General features: G+C 39.8%; 1 protein-coding gene across 1 annotated transcript in view; it reads right to left on the minus strand.

Annotated features, from left to right (window-relative positions):
- LOC122561461 (cadherin-23-like) overlaps positions 1–24698 on the minus strand; it is a 100527-nt gene that overhangs the window by 47279 nt on the left and 28550 nt on the right. Inside the window, exons 6-20 of the mRNA XM_043713203.1 lie at positions 24054–24242; positions 23079–23167; positions 19964–20071; positions 19720–19829; positions 19475–19620; positions 18335–18523; positions 17194–17282; positions 16128–16235; positions 15884–15993; positions 15646–15791; positions 14460–14648; positions 12326–12414; positions 5087–5209; positions 1289–1404; positions 931–1070 (exon numbers count right to left, since the gene is read on the minus strand). Coding sequence (XP_043569138.1) covers positions 931–1070; positions 1289–1404; positions 5087–5209; positions 12326–12414; positions 14460–14648; positions 15646–15791; positions 15884–15993; positions 16128–16235; positions 17194–17282; positions 18335–18523; positions 19475–19620; positions 19720–19829; positions 19964–20071; positions 23079–23167; positions 24054–24242 — 1941 coding nt within the window. The remainder of the gene's footprint in view (positions 1–930; positions 1071–1288; positions 1405–5086; positions 5210–12325; positions 12415–14459; positions 14649–15645; positions 15792–15883; positions 15994–16127; positions 16236–17193; positions 17283–18334; positions 18524–19474; positions 19621–19719; positions 19830–19963; positions 20072–23078; positions 23168–24053; positions 24243–24698) is intronic.

A 24698-nucleotide genomic window follows, 5' to 3' on the forward strand; every position in this document is an offset into this window, starting at 1 on the left:
GGGGGAGGATGGTTGTGTAATTCTTAAAGTATAAGTATCCTGTAAATTGTGTAAGGTTAAAGATTTAGGTTGTGTCTGCTCCATTCTCTTATATTTTATGTCATAGTATACAGTATAAGTTTCATCGAAGTGTTGTACAGATTGGGCAAGTTGAATTTTTTCTGTAATAACGTTCACTGGTAATGTTGAACTCATATTTGAGTCTGTCTGTGCTTCTTCTGGGTACACCAATTCAGGCTGAGTTCACAACAGATCCCAGACTATAATTCCAGTGTCAAGGACCAAAGGGTGGTCTTTGTGATTCGAACCACCCACTCAAAAGGGATTGCTGGCCAGAATAAGCAGTTTGATCTCTCTCTCTCTCTATCTCAGGGGTACTGCCCGAGTGGGTAGTTATTAGCTGGCCGTTGTCCCACCAACAGGAGAGGGAATCGCTCAGGCATTGGTGGGCGTTCACAATTACTGTGTAGAGATAAGTTCTAACTCGCTGGTCAGGCTTTCAACAGTGAGCTCAGTTCAGCTCTCTCTCTCCAGCGGAGTTGTCTGAGTGTGGTATTCCGGGTTTTTGAAGTTTCAGAGCCTGCTGGAGAGAGACCATCACAATACTCGGACAAGCCCAGACACCAGCCTGAGTGCAGAGTAAAGGAAAGAGGCCCTTCCACAGTGGTCAGTGGTGAAGATTACTCATACACAGCAGCAACAGTGAGGTGGAGAAAAAAACTGACTCAGCCTTGGAAATGATAGGATAAAACTAGAATGGGAGAGTAACAATGACAGGAAGTACCTGAATTGAGATGGCCTCAGGAGATGAATGAGAGTACACATTGGGAAGTCAGGCTAGAATTGCTCATAGCCTGACCCACCCATCAGCTGATTGTTACAAATTAACAAAATATGCCTAAGTGCATCTACAAGTTTATATATGCTTACCTGGATCAATGGAAAACTCATCAGATGGACTAGCTAATTTGAAAGATACAATATCACCAGCATCCTTATCAGTAGCATTCATCTGCAGTACCACTGTTCCATTCAGAATATCATCTGTGATATTGATTGGATTTTCAAGGCTGAAATTTAAGATTAAGGATGGATTCGTACATTCACTCATTGAGATTAACAATACACATTGTTTTTTCAGCTCAATGTTTCAACAACATATTTATCTTTAAAGAATAAATAGACAGTGCAAGTAAATTAATTCTAATAGTTCGGGTAAAGTTCAATTATAAATGACTCTGTGTTCTTAAGAAGCTAGTACATTCAAGCCTTTCAATATCTACCTTACCTTACAATAGGAAGTTCATCATTCTCATCAATGATGTTAATGGTCAGAGTTCCTTCACAGGATTTTTGTGGAGCTGGGATTCCTTTGTCTTTCACTGTAATTTCCAACTTGAAGACCTGCACATGATCAGCAAAACAGCTGCTAAACAATGACTAAGGTAATCTAACCTTACCTGTTGAATTCTAATTCTATTTGACAATTACAACAACTTTCAGTCTCTGCCTCATATTAAACTTCTACGTAATAAAATTTAGATTAGATTAGATTACCTACAGTGGGAAAACAGGCCCTTCGGCCCAACAAGTCCACACTGACCCTCCGAAGAGCAACCCACCCAGACCCATTCTCCTACACTTACCCCTGACTAATGCACCTAACACTACGGGCAATTTAGCACGGCCAATTCACCTAACCTGCACATCTTTGGACTGTGGGAGGAAACAGGAGCACCCGGAGGAAACCCACGCAGACACAGGGAGAACGTGCAAACTCCACACAGACAGTTGCCCGAGGCAGGAATTGAACCTGGCTCCCTGGCGCTGTGAGGCAGCAGTGCTAACCAATGAGCCACCGTGCCACCCCCATTGTGAGTTTACCCCAGCCTTCACAGTTTGCTGAGACAAAATTGCTTCACGTTGTTTAGAAACCTTCAAACACTAGTTACGTTTTGGAGAATCACTTGCTAGGATGTGAAGATTAAAAACCTGGAGGTAGCCAAAGAAATGGCGGCACGGTGGCACAGTGGTTAGCACTGCTGCCTCACAGTGCCAGCAACCCGGGTTCAATTCCTGCCTCAGGCAACTCTCTCTGTGTGGAGTTTGCACATTCTCCCTGTGGCTGTGTGGGTTTCCTCCCAGAATCCAAAAATGTGCAGGTTAGGTGAATTGGCCATGCTAAGTTACCCATTGTGTTAGGTGTAGGGGAATGGGTCTGGGTGGGTTGCGCTTCAGCGGGTCGGTGTGGACTTGTTGGGCCGAAGGGCCTGTTTCCACGCTGTCAGTAATCTAATCTAAATAAAAGGGTGCTAAACCTCATTATATTTCCAGCTTGCATAAATACTTATTTCTTTTATTATAATAGTTATTTCTGCATCCATTTGCTGAACTGAGTGGCAGGCAAATCTGGTAAGGACTGGTCAATTCTGCAAAGCATTGTCCATATCCACACTTAAGGAAATGGGAAAGCGTCAGTGGTTCACACCAACCCAAGTTCTCGATGCTTTGAAAGGCTTTAGCAGAACTCCTGCAAAACTGTTGGATTTTTCCATGAACAGCTTTTAAGGGATCAGGTATCGCCCAGCCTGGCACCAAACTGTCAGACAATACCGTGTCCCTGAGTCCTGCTACATCCTTATTTGCCAGCCAGCTGTACTCAATGGGCAGGCAATGTTTCTCCTCAGTGGACTGACAGAGGGTGGCAGGTAGTTTACTGAGGAAATGTAGACAGACCAACAATTATGCATAACAACAATTTTTTGGGATGCAATGGTCAGACCACCAACATCACTTCCATTAGGCTATTAACCCTATGTTTCTTTTTAACAGTCTTTCCCAGTAGTAACTTTTTATTTTACTCTGGCTGGTTAAACCTAACTAGAAATTAATAGCCCAGAATTTGCATCAAAACAATGCTATCATCATTCTTATAGAATAAATCTGACAGTAATTTAAAGGGTCTGAATCTAGATATTGTTGTCACATCTGTTTCGCTCCTCCATTTTGTGGTGCATTAGGTTTGACACTGTGGCACTCACCCACTAATCACCTACTCATCACCTACTAAACATGCCAGAAAGGTTAAAATTAGTGCATTCAGTCTCGATGGTGCAAATGATTTTTGCAGCGCAAACAGCAATTTATGAGCAGCATGGTGGCTCAGTGGTTAGCACTGCTGCCTCACAGCGCCAGGGTCCCAGGTTCAATTCCAGCCTCAGGCACTGTCTGTGTGGAGTTTGCACATTCTCCCTGTGCCTGTATGGGTTTCCTTCGGGTGCTCTGGTTTCCTCCCACAGTCCAAAGATGTGCAGGTTAGGTGAATTGGCCATGCTAAATTGCCCATAGTGTTAGGTGCATTAGTCAGAGGGAAATGGGTCTGGGTGGGTTACTCTTCGGAGGGTCGGTGTGGACTGGTTGGGCCGAATGGCCTGTTTCCACATTGTAGGGAATCTAATCAATTGCTGGAAAAACTCAGCAGGTCTGGCAGCATCTATGGAGAAAAGGCAGAGTTAACATTTTGGGTACAGTCACCTTTCTTCAGAACACTAGCAGACCTGCTGATCTTTTCTAGCAATTTCAGGTTGCATTTCTGATTTCCAGCATCCACAGTTCTTTTTTTTCGTAAATGTTGTGTGAAAATTGATAGGTAGCCTTTAAAAGTATTAACGCCAAGTGTTGCTTATTTATCACTAGAGTATTCAGGCCATTATTGTTACTGTATTGTGTTTGCTGTGATATGCTCTTAAACAAACATTATATTAGTGCTTTCCTAAAAACTCTATTTTTCTCACTAATTTGGTGTTTATTCACTCTTGGCCTCAACATTCGCAGAATTCCTGATTTCTAACATAAATGCAACAATGGATTGAGAAGAGAAAGCAAGCTGCTCAGTTCATTTGCTGCTACAGTGTGTCTATTTATGAAACATTCTGCAAACTCATTAAGAACCATTCCATTTACTCTTCATGAAATAACTCATCAGGTGTTCATTTTAAATAGAGGTGAGTAATTTATCAAAATGCCCTTTCGGGGAAAAAAAATCTGCCATCCTTAACTGGTCTGGCCTACCACAGTTAATGTGGTTGACTCTTAATTGCCCAGAAGATGTTTCTAAATGCAGGCCTAGCCATTCGTTGTGAACAAATGATTTTAAAATCCTGAAATCAAACAAAAGCCCTTAAGTATAAAGAAAACAGGGAACATATTGAACGAGAAATTAGAAGGGCTAGAAGGAGCCATGAAATGTCCTTGGTAAGTAGGATTTAAGGAAAATCCAAAGGCATTTTATACGTTTATACGGAGCAAGAGGATAACTATAGAAAGGGTGGGCTCATGCAAGGACAAAGGAGTAAATTTATGCATGGAGCTAGAGGAAGTGGTTGAGATCCTTAATGAATACTTTGCATTGGTATTCACCAAGGAGAAGGACATGGATGACAGTAGGTTAGAGAGGGCTATGTTGATGTCTTAGTGTACATCAATATTAAGAAGGAGGTGATGACCCTAATGACTTATCTATCTGAAGGAGGCATGGGAAGGGATTGCTGGGGATTTGACAGAAATCTTTGTCTCCTCTTTAGCCATAGGGAAGATCCTAAAGACTGGAGAATAGGCAATGTTGTTCCTTTGTTTAAGATGGTCAAGAAGGATAATCCAGGGAATTATAGGCCAGTGAGCCTTGTATCAGTGGTAGAGAAATTACGGGAGAAGATCCTTAGGAACAGGATTTACTCACATCAGGAGTAGAATAGATGTATTAGAGATAGTCAGTCAGCATAGCTTTATAAGGGAGGCCTTGTCTTTCAAACCTGATTGAGTTTTTTGAGGAAGTGACAACGATGATTGTGGGGAGGGCAGTGGATTTTGTCTACAAGGACTTTATTGAAGCATTTGACAAGATTTCTCATGGTAGGCTGGCCCAGAAGGTTAAGTCACATGGAATCTGTGGTGAGTTGGCAAGTTGGTTACAAAGTTGGATTGGTCAGAGAAGCTTGTTGGTGAGACCATATGCAGCAGATGGGATTAGTTTAGAATGTTATCATGATCAGCAAATATGGTCATATTAACAGTTAAGGAAATTTACATGGTATCCTGAATCATAATCCAGTGACATTGAAGAATTTTGATAGACAATTCCTGTTCCTGAATCAATACTGAAGAAATTTCCTCCTGTAACTGGACTTGATGTCTGGGATTTGATGTCAAACTGAAAAGAAACAAAAGGAGATCATTATTTTCTTTCATGCAAATTTCAAAATGACATAGTTGTTATTGGATGTATCGCTCCTCACACCCACATTTTCTCCTGTTCCCAACTCAAGACAGCAATTTTTATTTGAATGAGAGCAGACAAATGAGACACCCCCAACAGTGGTTCTGAGATGCAAGCATTAACATTTCTAGTGAAGCCTGATCATGCCCCTAACCAATTGCAGCACACATTGGTCACTTTAACAAAAAATGGCAGTAACCTTAATGTTGAGCTTGACAGCCAGGGGGAACCCCATCCTTGCTGTTTGTGGGACCCTCAGCTCATTTTGGTCATTAATTAGTTCCCATCAGGGCATAGTCCCTTTAAAAGACAGGCACCTACCCACTGGAGTCACTGACCAATTGGAGGGCAAACAGTTCAACAGTTACAGTAGCTCCATCTAGTGTGGTGGTGACTGCTGGAACTGCACCTAGAAAATAAGGACTCCATGGAAATAGGCACCCTCGTCAGAGGCCTCTGAGGAGTTGACAGCTCTGGTGAGAGTTGGGTTTACTGAAAGCCTGGGAGGTATTGGCACTGGGATAGCCATCGCCAATGCAGGGCCACTTCTTGTCTGGATACAAGGGCCCTCCCACCCAATCTCACAGGCACTGCATCATGTTTCACCAGGAGGCCTCATCAGATGGCATAAGACCCAGCTGCCATTCTTAATGTCAGTGGTCATGGTAAGAGGTCCTTAATTGGTTACTTAGAGTCATAGAGATAAACAGTCCCTAGGGTTCTTATTAAAATCTTTCACCTTAACTCTATGCCCTCTAGTTTCGGACTCCCTTAATCTGGGGAAAAAGACCATGGCTATTCATTCTATCCATACCCCTTATGATTTTATAAACTTTGATAATGTCACCCCTTAGCCTCCGAAACTCCAGGGAAAAATCTCCAGTCTATTCAGCCTCTCCCTCTAGCTTAAACTCTCCAACCCTGGCCACCTCCTTGTAAATCTTTTCGGAGCCCTTTCAAGTTTAACATCACCTTTCTTAGAGCAGGGAGACTGCAATTGAATGCAGTATTCTAAACATGGCCTCATCAATGTTATGTACAGCCACAACATGACCTCCCAATTCCTATACTCAATGCACTGACCAATGAAGGCAAGTGTGCCAAATGTCACCTTCATTATTCTATGTACCTGCGACTCCATGTTCAAGGAAATACGCACCAGCACCCTGACATCTCTTTGTGCAGCAACACAACCCAGGGCCCTACCTTTAATTGTATAAGTCCTGCCCTGGTTTGCCTTAGTAAAATGCAACACCTCATATTTATCTAAATTATACTTAATCTGCCACTCTTCGATCCATTTCATCAAGGTCCTGTTGTACACTGAGATAACCTTCTTCATTGACACCAATTTTGGTGTCATCTGTAAACTTACTCACCATACCTGCTATGTTCAGATCCAAGCCATTTATGTAAATGATGAAAATCAGTGGATATAGCACCAGTGTCCTTGCAGCACACTGCTAGTCCCAGGCCTCCGGTCTGAACAACTATCCTCTGTCTCGTACCTTCAAGCCAACTGTGTATCAAATTGGTCAGCTTCCCCTCGATCCTATGTGATCTAATCTTGCTAATTAGTCTATCATGTGGAACCTTCTTGAATGCTTTGCTGAAGTCCATCACTCCGACCTTCCTCAATCTTCTTCATCACCATTTCAAAAATCTCAATCAAGTCAGTGAGACATGATTTCCTACATACAAAGCCATGCTGACTATCCCTGATCTAGCCTTGCCTTTCCAAATACATATAAATCCTCTCCCTCAGAATCACCTCTAACAACTTACCCACTGCTTACAACAAGCTGACCGGTCTATACTTCTTTGGCTTTTCCTTACCATCTTTCTTAAATAATGGTATCATATTAGCCATCTTCCAGCCTTCAGGCATCTCGCCCATGGCTGTCAATGATACAAATATCTCACCCAGGGGCCTGGCAATCACTTCCCATGCTTCCCACAAAGTTCTATGGATACACCTCATCAGGTGCCAGGGATTTATCCACCTTTATGCGTTTTAAGACCTCCAGCACCTCCACTTCTGAAATATGGACACTTTTCAAGACATCACCATTTATTTCCCAAGTCCCTAGCTTCCATGTCCTTCTCCACAGTAAATAATCGCGTGAAATATTCATTTAATATCCTACCCATCTCCTGTGGTTCCACAAATAGATGGCCTCTTTGATCTTAAAGGAGCCTATTCTCTCCTTAGTTACTATTTTACCTTTAATGTATTTGTGCAATCTCTTTGCATTTTCTTTAACCCTATTTGCCAAAGCTATCTCCTATCCTCTTCTTGCCCTCTTGATTTCCCTCTCGGGTATACTCCCACTGCACTTGTACTCCTCTAGGGACTAACTCAATTGGTAACTGAGTGGGAGGGTCATTTTCCAGCCTCTCTGCCACTGTTACAATGGCATGGTCTCGGGAATAAAATGGACACTCCCTGCCTAGCTATTTTATGGGCTCCCTGTCTCCTGTGCCATCCCTAGAAAGCATCATTGCATGTGAGGTCGGATCAGTTTCCTATTAAACAACTTTTCGAATCTTCATGAGTTCAATGGCAACAAAAATGACAAGAGATGTGTTACTTGCAGCCAGCCAGATACTGCCCCATTACCAGCAACATAGAAAAATAGCAGCAGGAGAAGACCATTCAATCCATTTAGCCCAATTCTGCCATTCAACATGATGAAGGTGCATCTTCTCTCTCAAAGCCATTATCCTGCTTCTCCCCATATATCTTAACAACTTTAAGTTCTAGGGATACATTTCTTTATTTCCTAAACATATTTATTAAGTTGGCCTTCTCAATCTGCTGTCATAGAGAATTCCACAGGTTCACTAAACTCTGAGTGACGAAATATCTCCTCTTCTCAGACCATATGACCATAAGACATAGCAGCAGAATTAGGCCATTTGACCAACCGAGTCTGCTCTGCCCTTTGATCATGGCTAATATATTTGTTAACTTCATTCTCCTGCCTTCTTTCCATAACCTTTAATCCCTGACTTATCAAGAATGTTCCATCTCTGCCTTAAATAAACTCAATGATTTTCAACGTGTTTCACAGAATTACCACCCTCTGGTTGAAGAAATTCCTATTCATCTCAGTTCTCAAGGATCATCCCTTCACTCTGAGGTTGTGCCTTTGGGTCCTGGTCTCTCCTACTAGTGGAAACATCATCTCCACGTCCACTCCATACAGCCCTTTCAGTATTCTGTAAGTTTCAATGAAATTTCACCCCCCCCATCCTTAAAAAGTATATCGAGAACAAACCCAAAGTCCTCAACTGTTCCTGATACGAGACGATCTTCATCCTTGGGATCTTTCTTGTAAACCTCCTCTGGACTTCTTCCAACACCTGCACATTCTTCCTGAGGGATGTGGCTCAAAACTGCTCACAATATTCTACATTTGGTCTGGTATAGAGCCTCAGCAGTACATCCCTGTTATTGTATATTAGCCCTCTCAAAGTGAATGTTAATGTTGCATTTGATTTCCCAACTGCCAACTGAACCTGCATGTTAACTTCAACAGAATCCTGAACTAGGATTCTTAAGACCCTTGCACTTCAAATTTCTGAAGCCTTTGCCCTTTTAGAAAATAGTATACACCTCTGTTCTTATTAGCAAAATTTAACCTTACACTTTGCCACTTTGTAATGAATTGGCCACTTCTTTGCCTACTCTCCAAGCCTGTCCAAATCCTTCTGCAGTCTTCTCGCCTCCTCAGCACCACCTGTCCCTCCACCTATCTTTGTGTCATCTGCAAACCGAGCTACAATGCCCTCAGTTCCTTTGTTCAGATTATTAATGTGTAACATGAATAGATGTGGTTCCAATACTGACTCCTGTGGAGTTCCACTAGTCACTGGCTGCCATCCTGAAAAAGATCAGTTTATCCCCACTCCATGCCTTTTGCAAGTCCACCAATTCTCTATCCATGCCAGTACCTTGCCCCAACATCATAGGCTCTTATCTTATTTTGCAGCCTCTTGTGTGACACCTTGTCAAAGGAATTTTGGAATTCCAAGTAGATCATTATCTCCTCAAAGAATTCTAACAGATTTCCCCTTGACAAAGTCATGCTGCCTTAACCCAATTTTACCATGCATTTCCAAGTACTTCACAATCTCATCCTTAACAATGGACTGTAAAACCTTACCAATGACTGAGGTCAGGTTAACCGGCCTATAATTTCCCATCCTCTCTTTCCTTCCTCACTTCTTAACTATTAAGTTACATTAGTAATTTTCCTGTCCTCTTGGACACTCCTTGATTCTAGTAATTCCTGAAAGATAACCACCAATGCCTCCACAATCTCCTCAGCTAGTCCATTCAGAACTCTGGGGTGTAATCCATCCAGTCTGGGTGATTTAACCACACTCAGGCTTTTTAGCTTCCCTAGCATCTTCTTCTTAGTGATGGCTACTACACTCACTTCTGCCCCTTGACTCTCCTGAATCTCTGGTGCACTACTAGTGTCTTCCACTGGAGAGACTGATGCAAAGTACCTGTTCAGTTCATCTGCCATTTCCTTGTTGCCCATTATTACTTCTCCAGCTATTTTCCAGTGATCCAATGCCCACTCTTTCCTTTCTCTTACCTTTTTGGATATCTAAAGAAGTTATTGCAATCTTCTTTTATATTACGAGCTAGTTGGCCTCATATTTCATCATCTCTCTCCCTATTGTTTATTTAATTGTCTTCTGCTTGTTTTTAAAGGCTTCCCACTCCTATGGCTTCCCACTAATCTTCTCCACATTGTAGGCTTTATCTTTTGCTTCTGTGCTGCTCCTGACTTCCCTTGTCAGCCATAGTTGACTGTTCCTCCCCTTAAAAAAAGTCGCCATAGGTGAAGTTACCATAGCCTTTGCAGACCAACAGCTGCTCTCTCACTAAACAGAAATGATTGGTGGTGGTTGAATCAGAAGGCCACCACACCGCAGATGAGGGGAGATGTTGAGAAGGAGTATCCTTCCACACCAGCTGGTCTGGGATCTGAATTCGGGTGCCATTGCTCTGTATTGCAAACCAGCTGTCCGGCCAACAGATCCCTAAACTTTATATATCTCCAGTCTAGATCTAAGACAATCCTTAATTTCTTTTGTTAACCATGGTTGGGTCACTTTTCCTGTCTAATTCTTAGACGTTGGAGTGCAGGTTCATAGTTCCTTGAAAGTAGAGTCACAGATAGATAGGATAGTGAAGACGGCTTTCCTTTACTGGTCAGAGCATTGCATGTAGAAGTTGGGAGGTCATATTGCAGCTGTACAGGACATTGGTTAGGCCACTTTTGGAATATTGGATAAAATTCTGGTGTCCCTCATATGAATAGGATATTGTGAAACTTGAAAGGATTCAGAAAGTATTTACAGGGAATGTTGCCAGTGTTGAAGGATTTAAGCTATAGGGAGAGGTTGAAAATGCTGGGGCTATTTTCCCTGGAGCATCGGAAGCTGAGGGATGACTTTATAGAGGTTTATAAAATCATGAGGGGCATAGATAGGATAAATAGGCAAGGTCTTTTCCTTGGGATGGGAGTCCAGGACTAGAGGGCATAGGTTCGAGGTGAGAGGGGAAAGATTTAAAATGGACTGTAGGGGCACTTTTTTCACACAAAGGGTAGTGCATGTATGGAATGAGCTGCCAGAGGAAGTGGTGGACACTGGAACAATTACAACATTTAAAAGGCAGCTAGATGGGTATATGAATAGGAAGGGTTTAGAGGGGTATGGGCCAAGTGCTGGAAAATGGGACTAGATTAGGTTAGGATATCTGATCGGCATGAACGAGTTGGACCAAAGGGTCTGTTTTTGTGCTGTACATCTCTGTGACTCTATGTTCCTTAAATGTCAGCCATTGCATATCGAACATCATGGATTTTGATGAAATTACTTAATTTATCAAGCCAACTCACTACTCATACCTTTATAGTATCCCTTTTTTTATTCAGAACTATAATTTTGAATTGAACTATTTCACTTTCCAAACCAAAGAAGAGTTGTATCGTGTTAGGGTCACCTTTTCCCAGAGGCTCTCTCACAACCAGATCAGTTAATAAGCTATTCTCAATGCTTAAAATCAAACATAGGGTAACATATGTCCTGATTTGTTCCACAATATACTGGTCTATAAAACTATCTCATGTACACTCCTACAAGGCTGATCATTTCCTGAATCCTTTCTCATTTTTGCACTAATTATATTTTTACTAGCCATGCCATCTCACCTCCTTGTCCTTTTTGCCTGTCCTTCCTGCAGTTTGAACCCCTTTGGATGGTAAATTCCCAGTTTTGGTTACCCCACAGGCATTCCTCCATTTTCAAAGTCATACCATACCTTGTTACAACTAGATACAGTCAGTTCTGCCATAACGTGGTAGTTCTGTTCTCATGCAATCCCATGAAGTAAGAAAATTGTTTAATAGCAGCACCATTTAAACTAATGGGGCCAGAATCGTGTCATAACCAATACAGACTTTAAAAGTTCATGCTTTAGAAACAGTGTCCCCAATTTGTCAATTGCATTATAGTGAATTCACATTAATGAAATGTGTGTTATACCTGTACACATTAATTCATCTACCTTATTGCAAATGCTCTGTTAAGTCAGGCATAGTACCATTTAGACTTTTTGATATTTTTACACATTTTTTCCCAGCCCAAAAGCCCTAATAAGTGCTAGCTGTCATTCCTGCTGCCTTCCATTTTTGTGTTTTTTTTAGTTTTCTTTGCCTCCCTACTTTGCTCTTGCATTGAAATGCAGAGCAGGCTTGATATATAGAACACCTTGCTCCTTCTTGATGTTGCACTGAAGTTGACTCCTTTCTGACATCTATGGTCTGTTATAGGGAGTATATTCATTTCTCAAAGAAGGTGCTGAAATTAAGTTGTGATGTAGCTTTGGTCCCTTCATGTTGTGATCCTGAACAGTCGTCATTAATTGACACAATTACTACCAATTCCTATAGATCATTATTTTCAGGCATATAGCAACTAAATTAACTTAATAATGTAGTAATTATCACACTAGGAAAACCTTACTGTTAAAGAGTCCTCAAAATCTGGATCTGTTGCAGAAACCTGGTAGATGGCTGTTAGGTCATCATTTGTCTCATTAATATCGACTGATGCTGCAATTGAAGAACAAACAAGAATAGCGGTCTGCTCACTCTTGATGTTTCTGCATCTAATATATGTTCACTATCCGAGAGTTTCATTTCAGGTGCGATGTTAATCTGCTTGCTACTTTAATGGCGACAGAAGAGGAACTTTTTATTGGTCCACATCAGACCTGGTTTAAGAATTTCTGTTATTACACTCCCACCCAGTTCCATCCTGGGATATTTCATCAACAAGGGGTGCTGTGTTTTGGAACAGTGAGACCATTATCAGGGTTCTGAACAAATGCCCTTTTTATTATTATTTTCCAACTTGAAGACTGAGTGGACAAAACACTAGGGCTGTGTACTGGTATATTTAACTGGGGAATCTTGGTGATCCTTTCTGCCATTTATTAGAGTCTGCTCCAAGGTGTCTTGGCTTGGATTGCATATGGACCTTACAGTGTTTCAGCTCTGTAAACTGTATATTGTTTCAATTGCTGAAGTTTGTAGTTCTGCACACTGAGGAATGCTAGAAGAGCTCAGTATAATCCCAATTGGGGAGGTAACCAGTTGTAGAATCCCAACAAAGCATAAAGAGGCCATTCAGCCCATTGAGTCTGCATTAATGCTCTGAAGAGCACCCCACCTAGACTCAGACCACTACCTTATCTCTGTAATCCCATATTTACTATGGCTAAACCACCTAACTTGTACATTCCTGGATATTATGGGACAATTTAGCATGGTCAATCCACCTAACCTGCACAACTTTGGACAATATGGGCATCATCATGCAACTCCATTCACTGTCATTTCCCCTTTGAGCCCTGAGAATGACATTAGGTCATGTAGAGGCTGTAGAACAACCATTTTGCATTTTAATTGTTTGCAGTAATGAATCAATAACGCAGTTTCTGAAATGTGGGCTATCAATATAGGGCTGTAATTATAACTATTTATGTTAGTCTCTTGTAAAATAGTGTACAAAGGTAATTTGTCTCAACATTAATATTAGAAACAGTAATCCTGTACCAAATGGTTCTGCTTGCGTTTACACCAAATAATATTTATTGTCTACATTTTAATTGTAGATGGAGCTTCTGTGCTCCTTGAAGAATTATTTCAGGTGCAATTTTTTTTGTCATGTTTATAAGTCAAAACATCACCTTTTAAACACCAGACCTCATATTTCATAGACCCTCTGGCATGGATTTTAGTTTCAGGGGTTGGAATATTTTAATCAATGTGCACCTAACAGTGTAATAGTTAAGTCAGATGCATTTTTTTCCAAAATACGAAAAAAAAATGCTGGCACTCAGCAGATCAGGCATCTGTGGAGAGAGATGGAATTAAGACTTCTGGTTCATGACCTTTCATCAGTACAGCTGTTAGATAGAAATGCAACAGTTTTTAAGCCAGTTTCTAGGATAGGTGTTGGAGGGAGAGGAGCAGAAAGAACTAAAGGGAACATCTATGTTGAGGAGTAAGTCAAGGGTCATTGATCAACAAAAGACTTTGTGATATGAAAGAAAAGAGAATGTCGATGAATCTCCAAATATGCAAAGGTTCTGTCTGTGATAAGCACGTGAATGTAAAGAGCAGCCATATGATTGCAATGTGAAGAAAGAATTGAACCATCAAAATGGCACAAACAAATAAAGATGGAGGTTATGAAAGTTGCTGAATCTAAGCCCAGAAGGCTGAAGAGTGTCAGAATGGAAGAGAAGGATCTGTTCCTTGAGTGTGTGTTGAGCCAAACATATTTATATTCCTTTCAGATACATAATTAACTCTTTCACCATCAGGATTAAACAAAGTGAACAGTCATGATGTGGCAGAATTCTTTTTGATTTCCCAAAACTGAAACTTACAAGTGTCATATTTTTACCAAATATCACCAATAGTTCAGATACTGAACTTCACAATCTTATGCTGCATTTTACCTGGAAGCCATTATGAGGACAGACTGTTGCTGGAAAAAAAAACTTGACTCAATGTTATCAGAGCAAAGTCAAATTCATTGCAATCATTATTCAACTAAATATTACGATTAATAATTTAAGTATCTTCACCTGTCCCTGCTGTAAATACAGCATCACATATTGGATCTTCATTGACTGCAATCAATGAAATACGCAGGGTGCAAATTGCTTGGTTCCCTCCTAGGTCTTTAACGACCACTTTTAATGTATAGAATATGGCCACAGACACATTGTCATAGTCCAGTGTGAATGTATTGGTGATTATTGCAGTGTCTCCAACTGAAGGACAAAAAAGAAACACGCATTTCAGCCAGATAAAACTCAGGAAAATAGTATTTCCTTATTAACATAACAAAATGACAGCTGGAAGTGCCGATTGTACTGGTTTATAAATTATAAGTCGAGAAGAACAATTGACAGAGAGTGTGAGCAAACCAAAATATTACTTGAATGGGAAATGAAATGTCACAAAAGAGGGATACGCTTGAAGATTCTATATACTCAGAGAGTAGTAAGGGTATGGAATGCTTTGCCTGCAATGGTAGTGAATTCGCCAAGTTTAAGTGCATTTAAGTTGTCATTGGACAGGCATATGGATATACATGGAATAGTGTAGGTGGGATGGGCTTCAGATTAGTATAACAGGGCAGCGCAACATCGAGGGCCGAAGGGCCTGTACTGCGCTGTAATGTTCTATGTTCTATAACTCTCATTAATGGCCGGGATTTATTCATCTGAACCCATCTGCAGGTTTGTGCGGCATTACTTATTTTACAATTTACCCGGTTCTTTCTCTGACCCATATCAGAGCAAAGGTACACAACCAATATATTAAATGGCAAAATAATGGCATAAAATGCTGCTTGAACTATACAAATATTCATCATTGAGAGAGAAAAGTTGCATAAAGGAAAATTAGAGTTAAAAAAACATACATATAAAGAACAATATCATAAATTTGCCCGAACAATCCGGACTCAAACTAAACTGAAATATCAAATGAAATGGTACAACATGCAAATATCAGACACATCATGATAAAGAGTGATCATGTGCACTGATGTGCTCGTATACAAATAAACAAAATCAAATAAGAAACATCACATCCACAAATAATATCCAAATAGCAGATTAAAGACCTACATAACTCAGGACAAAGAAATGTATGAATGAGCCTCAAAAACAGGAACAAATAATTACGCATAATAAAACAAGAAATAGAAAAGTCTCATGCAAACCTCATCAGTATCCTATGTATAGTTAATTGCATTCCTACCTTGGGAAATTTGAAAGGAAGGATCATTTACTGCAAAGCTATAAGTCAGTCCATCACTGTTGTCACTATCTGAGGCAGATAAAGTTGTCAGTAATGTCCCAGGAGCCACATCATCATTAAGGGTTAAGGTACTTGTTGGACAGTTGCTGAAAAGGTACACAATTTTCCTATTTAGTAAACAATGGACCACTAATGCAAGTGATAACTGGTCTTGTCTAATAACATGGTCATGATGTACCTGATGATGGGAACTTCATCATTTACATCAGTAATTGTGATCGTTACTGTGCCTGTGCAAGAGAGGCTTGGAGATCCCGTGTCACTAATAGATATCACAGCGTGGAAAAGCTGAAGGCAAAGAACAAAACTCAGGATTACATCAATTAATGAGATCTCTGTGAATGAAGACAGTAAATTGAGTTGAACAAGGTATCTGGGCTGAAGATTCTCTTCTTAATCAATAATAAAAATATATTTCATACCATGTCACCATTTTCAAAATCCAAAGCAGCTGCTGTGGTAATCTGACCCACGTTGTCCAGGTTAAATAGTGCAGTGGTTCTTGTGGAGGAACTTGACAGAAAAGAATACTTGAGAAAAAAAGGAGAAAGTTATATATCTGTCAGTTAATATTCAATTCTTTTGGTGAGCATTTGGATGAACTTTACATTCTGCCTTATTTGAACCTGAATTTGGTCAGATCAAACCAAATTGAAGTTATGGTTTCTTCCAGATTTAGATTTGGATCCTGTTATCTGCAAGTCTCCACCTGAATCTCTGATAATCAATTCCAAAGTGAAAATCGATGACCTACGAAGTGATCTCTTGTGCTAGTGTTTAGGGAATGTAAAGACTTTTGCAATGTTTGAGGAGATACCAGAAATGAAATGGAAAAATGAGGATAGAGACTGTGGGACAGGAATTGGAGAAAGTATGGAATGTGGGAGAGAGGACAAGAGATGAAGTGATGTGACAAATGGGGATGGATAAAAGTAAATAAACAGGAAAACTTTAAGGTAAATGTGAAGAGAGCAAGAAGAATAAAGAAGAAGGTAGCACAGTGGAGAGGGGTCTGTGGGAAAATGGGCAATAAGGGAATGAGGGAATGTTCAAATATTAAGTTGGGAAGATATGTGGAAGAGAAAGAGAGTGAAGAAGGTGGAGTTTGGGATTTAGAATTGAATGGACAATGAGGGCAGGAAGGCAAACAGGAGAGATTGAGGAAGAGGAAGACAAGGAAAAAGATTTGATGGAGAATGATCATTTCCAAGAATGTCAGTTCCTCTCTGTCAGTGCCCCTACGATCAATACCTTTGAGATCTCCATTTAACAGAATTTTAATTTAGTTATAAACCACATGAACACTATCACTGTGAGAATGTATACTCCCTGATTCTCCCCTGATCTCTGACTATTCTCTATAAACCATCATATACATATTACTGGAAAAAGCCGCAAAACATTTTAAATGAGGTTCCAAAGTTGACTTGCCTATCTTAAATATAATCAAGATCAAAAATGCTATTTATGTTTTAGGAAAAGACTTACTTGTAAAGGATCTTTATCAGGATCAGTTGCAGTTAACTTATAGACAGAGGCACCAATAGTAATAGTCTCTGGAAGAGCAACAGATGGTCCTGTACCAAAGGAAATATGCTTCATGCAAACAGCATTGTATTGATGATAAGTGATACATTAATGGCAGTAAATTTGATTATTTTTCTGATAAAATATTTGAATAACATCTTCACTTTCTTGGTGGCATTTATCCCAGTGGAAAAGAATACTTGCCATGATCATTGAGGATTCGAGATTTTGTGACCTGATTTAATTTTTCTTGGTGACTACCTTCCTGAATAGCCATCATCTGATAGCAGGGAACAGAGCTGAGTATTACTTTTGAACTTGGGTCACCTGCTGATCATCATCAGGAGGCTGGATTCAGAGATTGTTTGGGGTGGCACTTACAATCAGAGAAATTTAAGGTGGTGAGGCTACTGTATAGGTCAGAGCTCAGAAATCAGGATCCTTGGAGGAGGAGTGCTTGTGGGGAGGGTGTGAGGTGGAAATATTACAATAGCTGGCTGTTTTGGCAGGCTGAGAGAGAAAATGCTGCTTTCTTTTAGCTCACACCTTCAATGCTGGTAAAACACTTCCTAGTTCAAAATGGCTGCTCTCACTACTCTTTACTTGCCATGCTTCGTCCACACTGGAACACCAGGCAGACAGCCATTAAATTTAACATATATATTTGCATTGGTCTGGATAATTGAAATATGAGCCTTTCAGATCTTTGATTGGAGTTTCTTTTGAGTGCAGATAATTACTGAAAATGTTTAAGTTATAAATTTCGCCTAATACACTGGCAGCAATATGTTTTCCAGGTCATTCCCTCTTATGCACAATCAGACTCTTGTTCCCATTATGTCAGAACTCCTGCTATGCAGTATGATAGTGCAAGAATTGCAACAATATGAGTCCACTTCAATGTGGCAGACTTCTATCTTCCTTCTGCTGATGTACAGAAGAATGGTACAGAACAAATGAATGAATTTATATGCATTCTAAATTAATAATTGATTCTTGAAAGACAAAACATGATTAGACATAATTTGTTAGTCGATGTAAACCTAATTAATTATAATCACTATTTAGCATATGTCAAGGCTAATAACTGAAATATCTTCACCTGTCCCCGCTGTAAATATAGATTCGCATATTGGATCTTCGTTGATGGGAATCAATGAAACGTTCAGGTTGCACGTTGCTTGGTTCCCGCCCAGGTCTGTAACTAACACATTTAACGTATAGAACGAGGCCACAGACCCATGGTCATAGTCCAGTGTGAATGTATTGGAGATTATTGCAGTGTCTCCAACTGTAAAACAAAGAAGCTTCAGTTTCAAGTATAATTCGACATTATGGCATGAGGATTTGAAAGTACTGATAGATTCTATCAATAAGTCATAAGCAATGGAAAGCAATACTCAGGTAGTGTCAGGGGAATGAGGTTTTCCATGCGAGAGAAATGAAGTGCTCGTTAAAAAGTTTGCAACGATCACTGTTGTCAAGGTAACCACATATGCCCTTCAGAACAAATGACTGAATTGGCTTTTTTATGTCACTGACTCAGATATGTTTCTCTGTGGACCCTTCTGAAAAGGTCTTCTTTATACAACACATGCACATTATGATTGATTATGATAGTTCTCTGACTTATTACAGGAAAATAAAACTAATAAGTTCATGCTTTGTTCTATGTCAACCTTTTTTATTAGCTCAAACACAAGGAATTGGAATTCAGGTTTTTTCTTATTCAAATTCTGATTTTTGTTAACCAGTGAGTCTTCCACCCTAAACATCTTTAAAAATAATGACGCACAAATTGCCACAACTTATTTTAGATTCACTAAACAGAAGAGTTGTACAAAGAAAAAGCACTGCAAGAAACAGTAAAAATAGCACAAAAATCTGAGAACTCTGAGCTGTAGGACACATAGTCATTGCAGAGAACAAATTAGCACTGATTAGCACTGACTATAGGGAGAGGAAGACAGATATGCCCACAGGAGCCATATGCTAACAAAAAGTAAGAATAATTTTATACATGCACAGGAAAAATGAAACTTGAAGTAAGAAAACATCATATTCATAAATCCAAGGACACAAACATCAGAGGAATGCAAAACATGGCATCAAACAAAGAAACACACATGAACAAAAAAGGGGAGAAAATTGACACCATCAGACCCACAGACAAATATATTATGCACCCATTTCATCATGACAAATGTCCTATGAAATTTGCAATAATTACTTGTGTTCCTACCTTGGGAAATTTGAAATGAAGATTCATTTGCTGCAAATCCAAAAATCAGATTATCAAAGCTGTCACCATCTGAGGCAGATAAAGTTGTCAGTAATGTCCCAGGAGCCACATCATCATTAAGGGTTAAGGTACTTGTTGGACAGTTGCTGAAAAGGTACACAATTTTCCTATTTAGTAAACAATGGACCACTAATGCAAGTGAGAACTGGTCTTGTCTGATAACATGGTCATGATGTTTAATGTACCTGATGATGGGAACTTCATCATTTACATCAGTAATTGTGATCGTTACTGTGCCTGTGCAAGAGAGGCTTGGAGATCCTGTGTCATTAATAGATATCACAGCGTAGAAAAGCTGAAGGCAAAGAACAAAACTCAGGATTACATCAATTAATGAGATCTCTGTGAATGAAGACAGTAAATTGAGTTGAACAAGGTATCTGGGCTGAAGATTCTCTTCTTAATCAATAATAAAAATATATTTCATACCATGTCACCATTTTCAAAATCCAAAGCAGCTGCTGTGGTAATCTGACCCACGTTGTCCAGGTTAAATAGTGCGGTGGTATTGGTGGAGGAGCTCGGCAGAAAAGAATACTTGAGGAAATATAAAAGTGGAAGTTATATTTCTGTCAGTCCAATATTCAATTCCTGAGGTGAGTGTTTGAATACACTTCACTCTTTGTTCTATGTCAATCTTTTTTATTAGCTCAAACACAAGGAATTGGAATTCAGGTTTTTTCCTGATTCAGATTCTGATTTTTGTTAACTAGTGAGTCTTCCACCTTAAACATCTTTAATAAACTTCAAAGTGAAGATCAACGGTCTGCTCTAGACTATTCCTTGTGCTGGTATATTTTGAAAGACAAGACCCAGCGAGGTAACTCTATCAGGAGAATTGCGTTGTTTCCTATTCGATTCTCTACCTAAAGGCAAATCAATCATTCAGAGAACCATGCAGTAAGATCCATAATTTTGTTTTAAGCCAAGAAAAATTAGGCTCCCACTGAATCTTCGAGTCAGATCCATGATTGAACCCCATGCTGTTCATTTTAATCTGTTGACCATCTAGTCAAATGAGCTAACTACACTCCATGAAAGAATAACTTACGTGAAATGATGATAGGGGACATGTGAGGATGGAGAGAAAGGCAGAGAATTTGGAAAGATGAGGAGGGGTCAGAGAAGGATTAGAAAAAAATTAAGAAGGTAGTGGAGGAGAAAAACAGAATAATAAAGGTGAATGAGAAGGGGGAGGTGGAGAAAAGGGGTATCTTTGGGAATGGGTAATGGGAAATGAAATAAAGATAATGAAGGAAGGACAGTAAGAAAATTGACTGGAAAACAGAACTCAAAATATAGGGGATGGTGAACGAATTCACATCAAAAACCTTGAAAATGCTGGGGAAAATCAAATCACAAGAGCATCCAGAGAAAGGACAACCCCATATTAGATTAGATTACTTACAGTGTGGAAACAGGCCCTTCGGCCCAACAAGTCCACACCGACCCGCCACCCACCCTTACCCCTACATTTACCCCTTACCTAACACTACGGTAAATTTAGCATGGCCAATTCACCTGACCTGCACATCTTTGGACTGTGGGAGAAAACCAGAGCACCCAGAGGAAACCCATGCAGGCACAGGGAGAACATGCAAACTCCACACAGTCAGTCGCCTGAGGTGGGAATTGAACCCGAGTCTCTGGCGCTGTGAGGTAACAGTGCTAACCACTGTGCCACCGTGCCGCCCATATGAGAGAGAGAAAAAAATCAGTAAGGAGCTGCTCCTCGAATGACAGAGTCTGTGTTCATCATGCTCCTTCAAATTCAGATTGTATCTCACTCACATTTGCAACTGATAGGTTATCCAGTGGGATTAGCAGCAGCAGCACTTACAGGAGAGAACTACTCTGCTACTGATTGAGCAGCTACAAGCTAACTGCTGCTGGGGACATGCTGATGGAATTGCTATGCAATTGGTGTGGAGGTGCTATATCTTGGGGTGAGGATAGGGAAAAGCAAGAAGGAGGCTGCTGGGTAGGAGCATAGTTGCAGACTGGTGGGGAGAGGAAGGAGGCTGCGGAGCAGGAGATGGGGAGGAAGAGAGCTGCAAAGTAAGGTAGTGATGACTGTAAGGGCAAGGCTGGGGTAGTCGGGAACTGCAAATGCAAGAATCAGGCATGCAGTATATATATATTATATATGTATAATAAAACAGGGCAATTCTGAGAGAATTAAACAAATAACTACAGGATACACATTTGTGCAAACTATTAAAATTTACTTCTATTAATTCCTAAAACTAAGCACATAGTTCAGCAGGTATTCACTGAACATTCTCCACTCTGGTCGTAATTTTCTGTAATCTATCAACACTAACATAGTCTAGCCAACATCATGTGCTATTAACACCATGAGTTACAAGAAGAAGGAAGCTACAACTGCAAAGGGGGCTGGAGAAAGAAGCTGAAAGTGCAAGAAGCACTTGAGAGAGAGGGAACAGCTTTAAACCCATCAGTAAAGGGCTAGTCAGCTAACTGGGAGCAAGGAAACCTGGAAATCACTAAGGTGATGAATTCCTTTGAAATGAATGTGGAATTCCTGGTTTAACACTGCACTGGTTCAAGAGCTTTGATGTGGGAAAGAATGTAATGGATGTTATTAGAACAAAGTGTCAATTGTTAAATTTAAATTGGAGGTTGAGGTTTGAGATCCAATAAAAATAATAGAAACTACCTAGTTAAAATATTTTCGCTTTGTGCATTTGCGATGGGAACATATTAGCTGTGACCTCACCAAGCTGCAGAAAAATCTGTTTCGGGTGATGTCTCCTTTTGTGTAGAAGCACAAATCAACTGTTTCAATAAACCTCTGTTACAAATTATGCCTGTTGTCTTGTGCCAATTTAATTACCCTGATGTTTAGGTAATTAGTGCATCCTTTGCCTGTCATGGCCTGTCATAGAAGAGATGACAATTGAGGATTTTGACAAATTATTCTAATTCTAATTCTGTTTGAGTCCAAGTAAGCCACATATAAGCAATACATTTGTTACTTAAATATTGTGTTACCTAATAAATGAGGTAGTGAGAATGAGAAAGAAAATAAAAAAAAGACTCCAAAACCAAAAGGTAGAACTCATGAAACTCTCAAGAAGAGCATTTGAAAAGAAATATTTTGACATCTGCTGGGAAAGTGGAGAGAGCTCAATGTGGGTGAGGAAGGGAAACAGGAGGAATGTAAGGAGAAAGGCCAGGAAGAGGACTGCACTGAAAATGGAGATGTGGAAAAAGAGGGTTAAAAATCAGCAAGTTCTCCTTAACAAGTTCTCCTCATGGTTATCTTCGGAATCTCCATGAAGCAGAAAGTCAATCAGATTGCCCCTGTTAATATTATTGATACAAGCAGGACAAGTGCCTGGCTCTATGATGATTAGTGCTTCAGTTCTAATTACTCAATATTTTACAATTCCCCACATAATCCATCATACACATACTGTAGTCACAAGGACCAAAGTAATTCCAAATGTGGGTGAAAGCTTTGGTTGTACGCCTTAAGCTTAATCAAGTTTAAAACACTTTTTAATTGGCAAAGACTTACTTGTAAATTACCATTTTCAGGATCTGATGCAGTTAACTTATAGACAGAGACACCAACAGCAGTAGTCTCGGGAATTGTGACAGAAGGTCCTACACCAAAAGAAATGTAATTAATCAAATCTGTATTATGTCATGTATAAGTGGTGGTATTAAGGGCAATAAATTAATTGATTTTTCAGGCATAAAAAGAATCACGTAGTTCAACAGCTTAAATACAGAATTTGACATTCACATTAAGTTTAATACTAATGTAAACCATAAATAATTTGTAATTGCAAAACAAAGGGTTTTGTGCCCTATTCTACTCCTTCTTGACAACAAATTTTAATTGGAAAGCTGTTTGATGAGTCATGTTTTGGATTGCAAAGGAGAAAATGTTAGTTAAAGATTTAAGGTTGTTCAGATCAAAGCCAGGAATTCTGGGAAGGCTGTCTGTCAGTCTGGTAAAAACCAAAATTAATGGGGACAATGTGTATTTTGACATAGAAGTGAGGAGGGAGGAAGAGATGCCAGGATTGAATGATTTCAGGTGAAAGGGGAACGATGATGGGGCAGGGAATGATTCCAGCACAGGTTGTGCTTGAGAACCTGAGGGAAAAGATCCTGCTCTTCCTGTAAACTTGTATGAAAAATCATTGTAACATACTGGCACCTTTTAATGCAAACAATGCTGCCTGTTGGACATAACTGATTTCATATTCCCATTTGTACAAAACCTTAATGATACATTAACATAATATAAAAATTGCAACAAGTAGAATGTATTCCAACATGGCAGATTTTCTATTGATTTCTATTTGCTGGTGTCAGCTACAAAAAAATGGATGTTATAGCACCACATCCTCAAAATGATGGATTTATGGGCACTGTTAAGTGACACATGAGAATAAAGCTAGGGATAGACAGAATTTATTAAATTGAAACAAGTCTAACTGATTGTAATATGGATCAGGATTAATAATTGAAATATCTTCACCTGTCCCTCCTGTAAATACAGCATCACATATCGGGGCTTCATTGATGGGAATCAATGAAACATTCAGGTTGCACATTGCTTGGTTCCCTCCCAGGTCTGTAACGACCACATTCAATGTATAGAATGTAACAGCAGACACGATGTCATAGTCCAGTATTAATGTATTGCTGATTATTGCAGTATCACCAACTGAAAGACAAAATAAACATCTGTTTTAACCAAATGTTGTTCAGGCAAATATTATTTTCTTGTTAAACATTGTCATGTGTATGGTTGAATTTCTGATATACAGAGGTGTACGTTATGAGCAGCGAGGAGCAGATGGTGTAGGAAGAATCCCATTTACCATGATCAGCTCCTGGGGATTTATCCACTTTTAACCATTTCAAGACCTCCTCTGTAATATGGACATTTTGCAAGATGTCACCATCTATTTCCCTACAGTCTATATCTTCCATATCCTTTTTCCACAGTAAATACTGATGCAAAATATTCATTTAGTATCGCCCCCATTTTCTGTGGCTCCACACAAAGGCCGTCTTGCTGATCTTTGAGGGGCCCTATTCTCTCCCTAGTTACCCTTTATCCTTAATGTATTTGCAAAAACCCTTTGGAATCTCCTTAATTCTATTTGCCAAAGCTATC

The sequence above is a fragment of the Chiloscyllium plagiosum genome, chromosome 23, assembly GCF_004010195.1.
Source record: "Chiloscyllium plagiosum isolate BGI_BamShark_2017 chromosome 23, ASM401019v2, whole genome shotgun sequence".
Classification (NCBI taxonomy): domain Eukaryota; kingdom Metazoa; phylum Chordata; class Chondrichthyes; order Orectolobiformes; family Hemiscylliidae; genus Chiloscyllium; species Chiloscyllium plagiosum.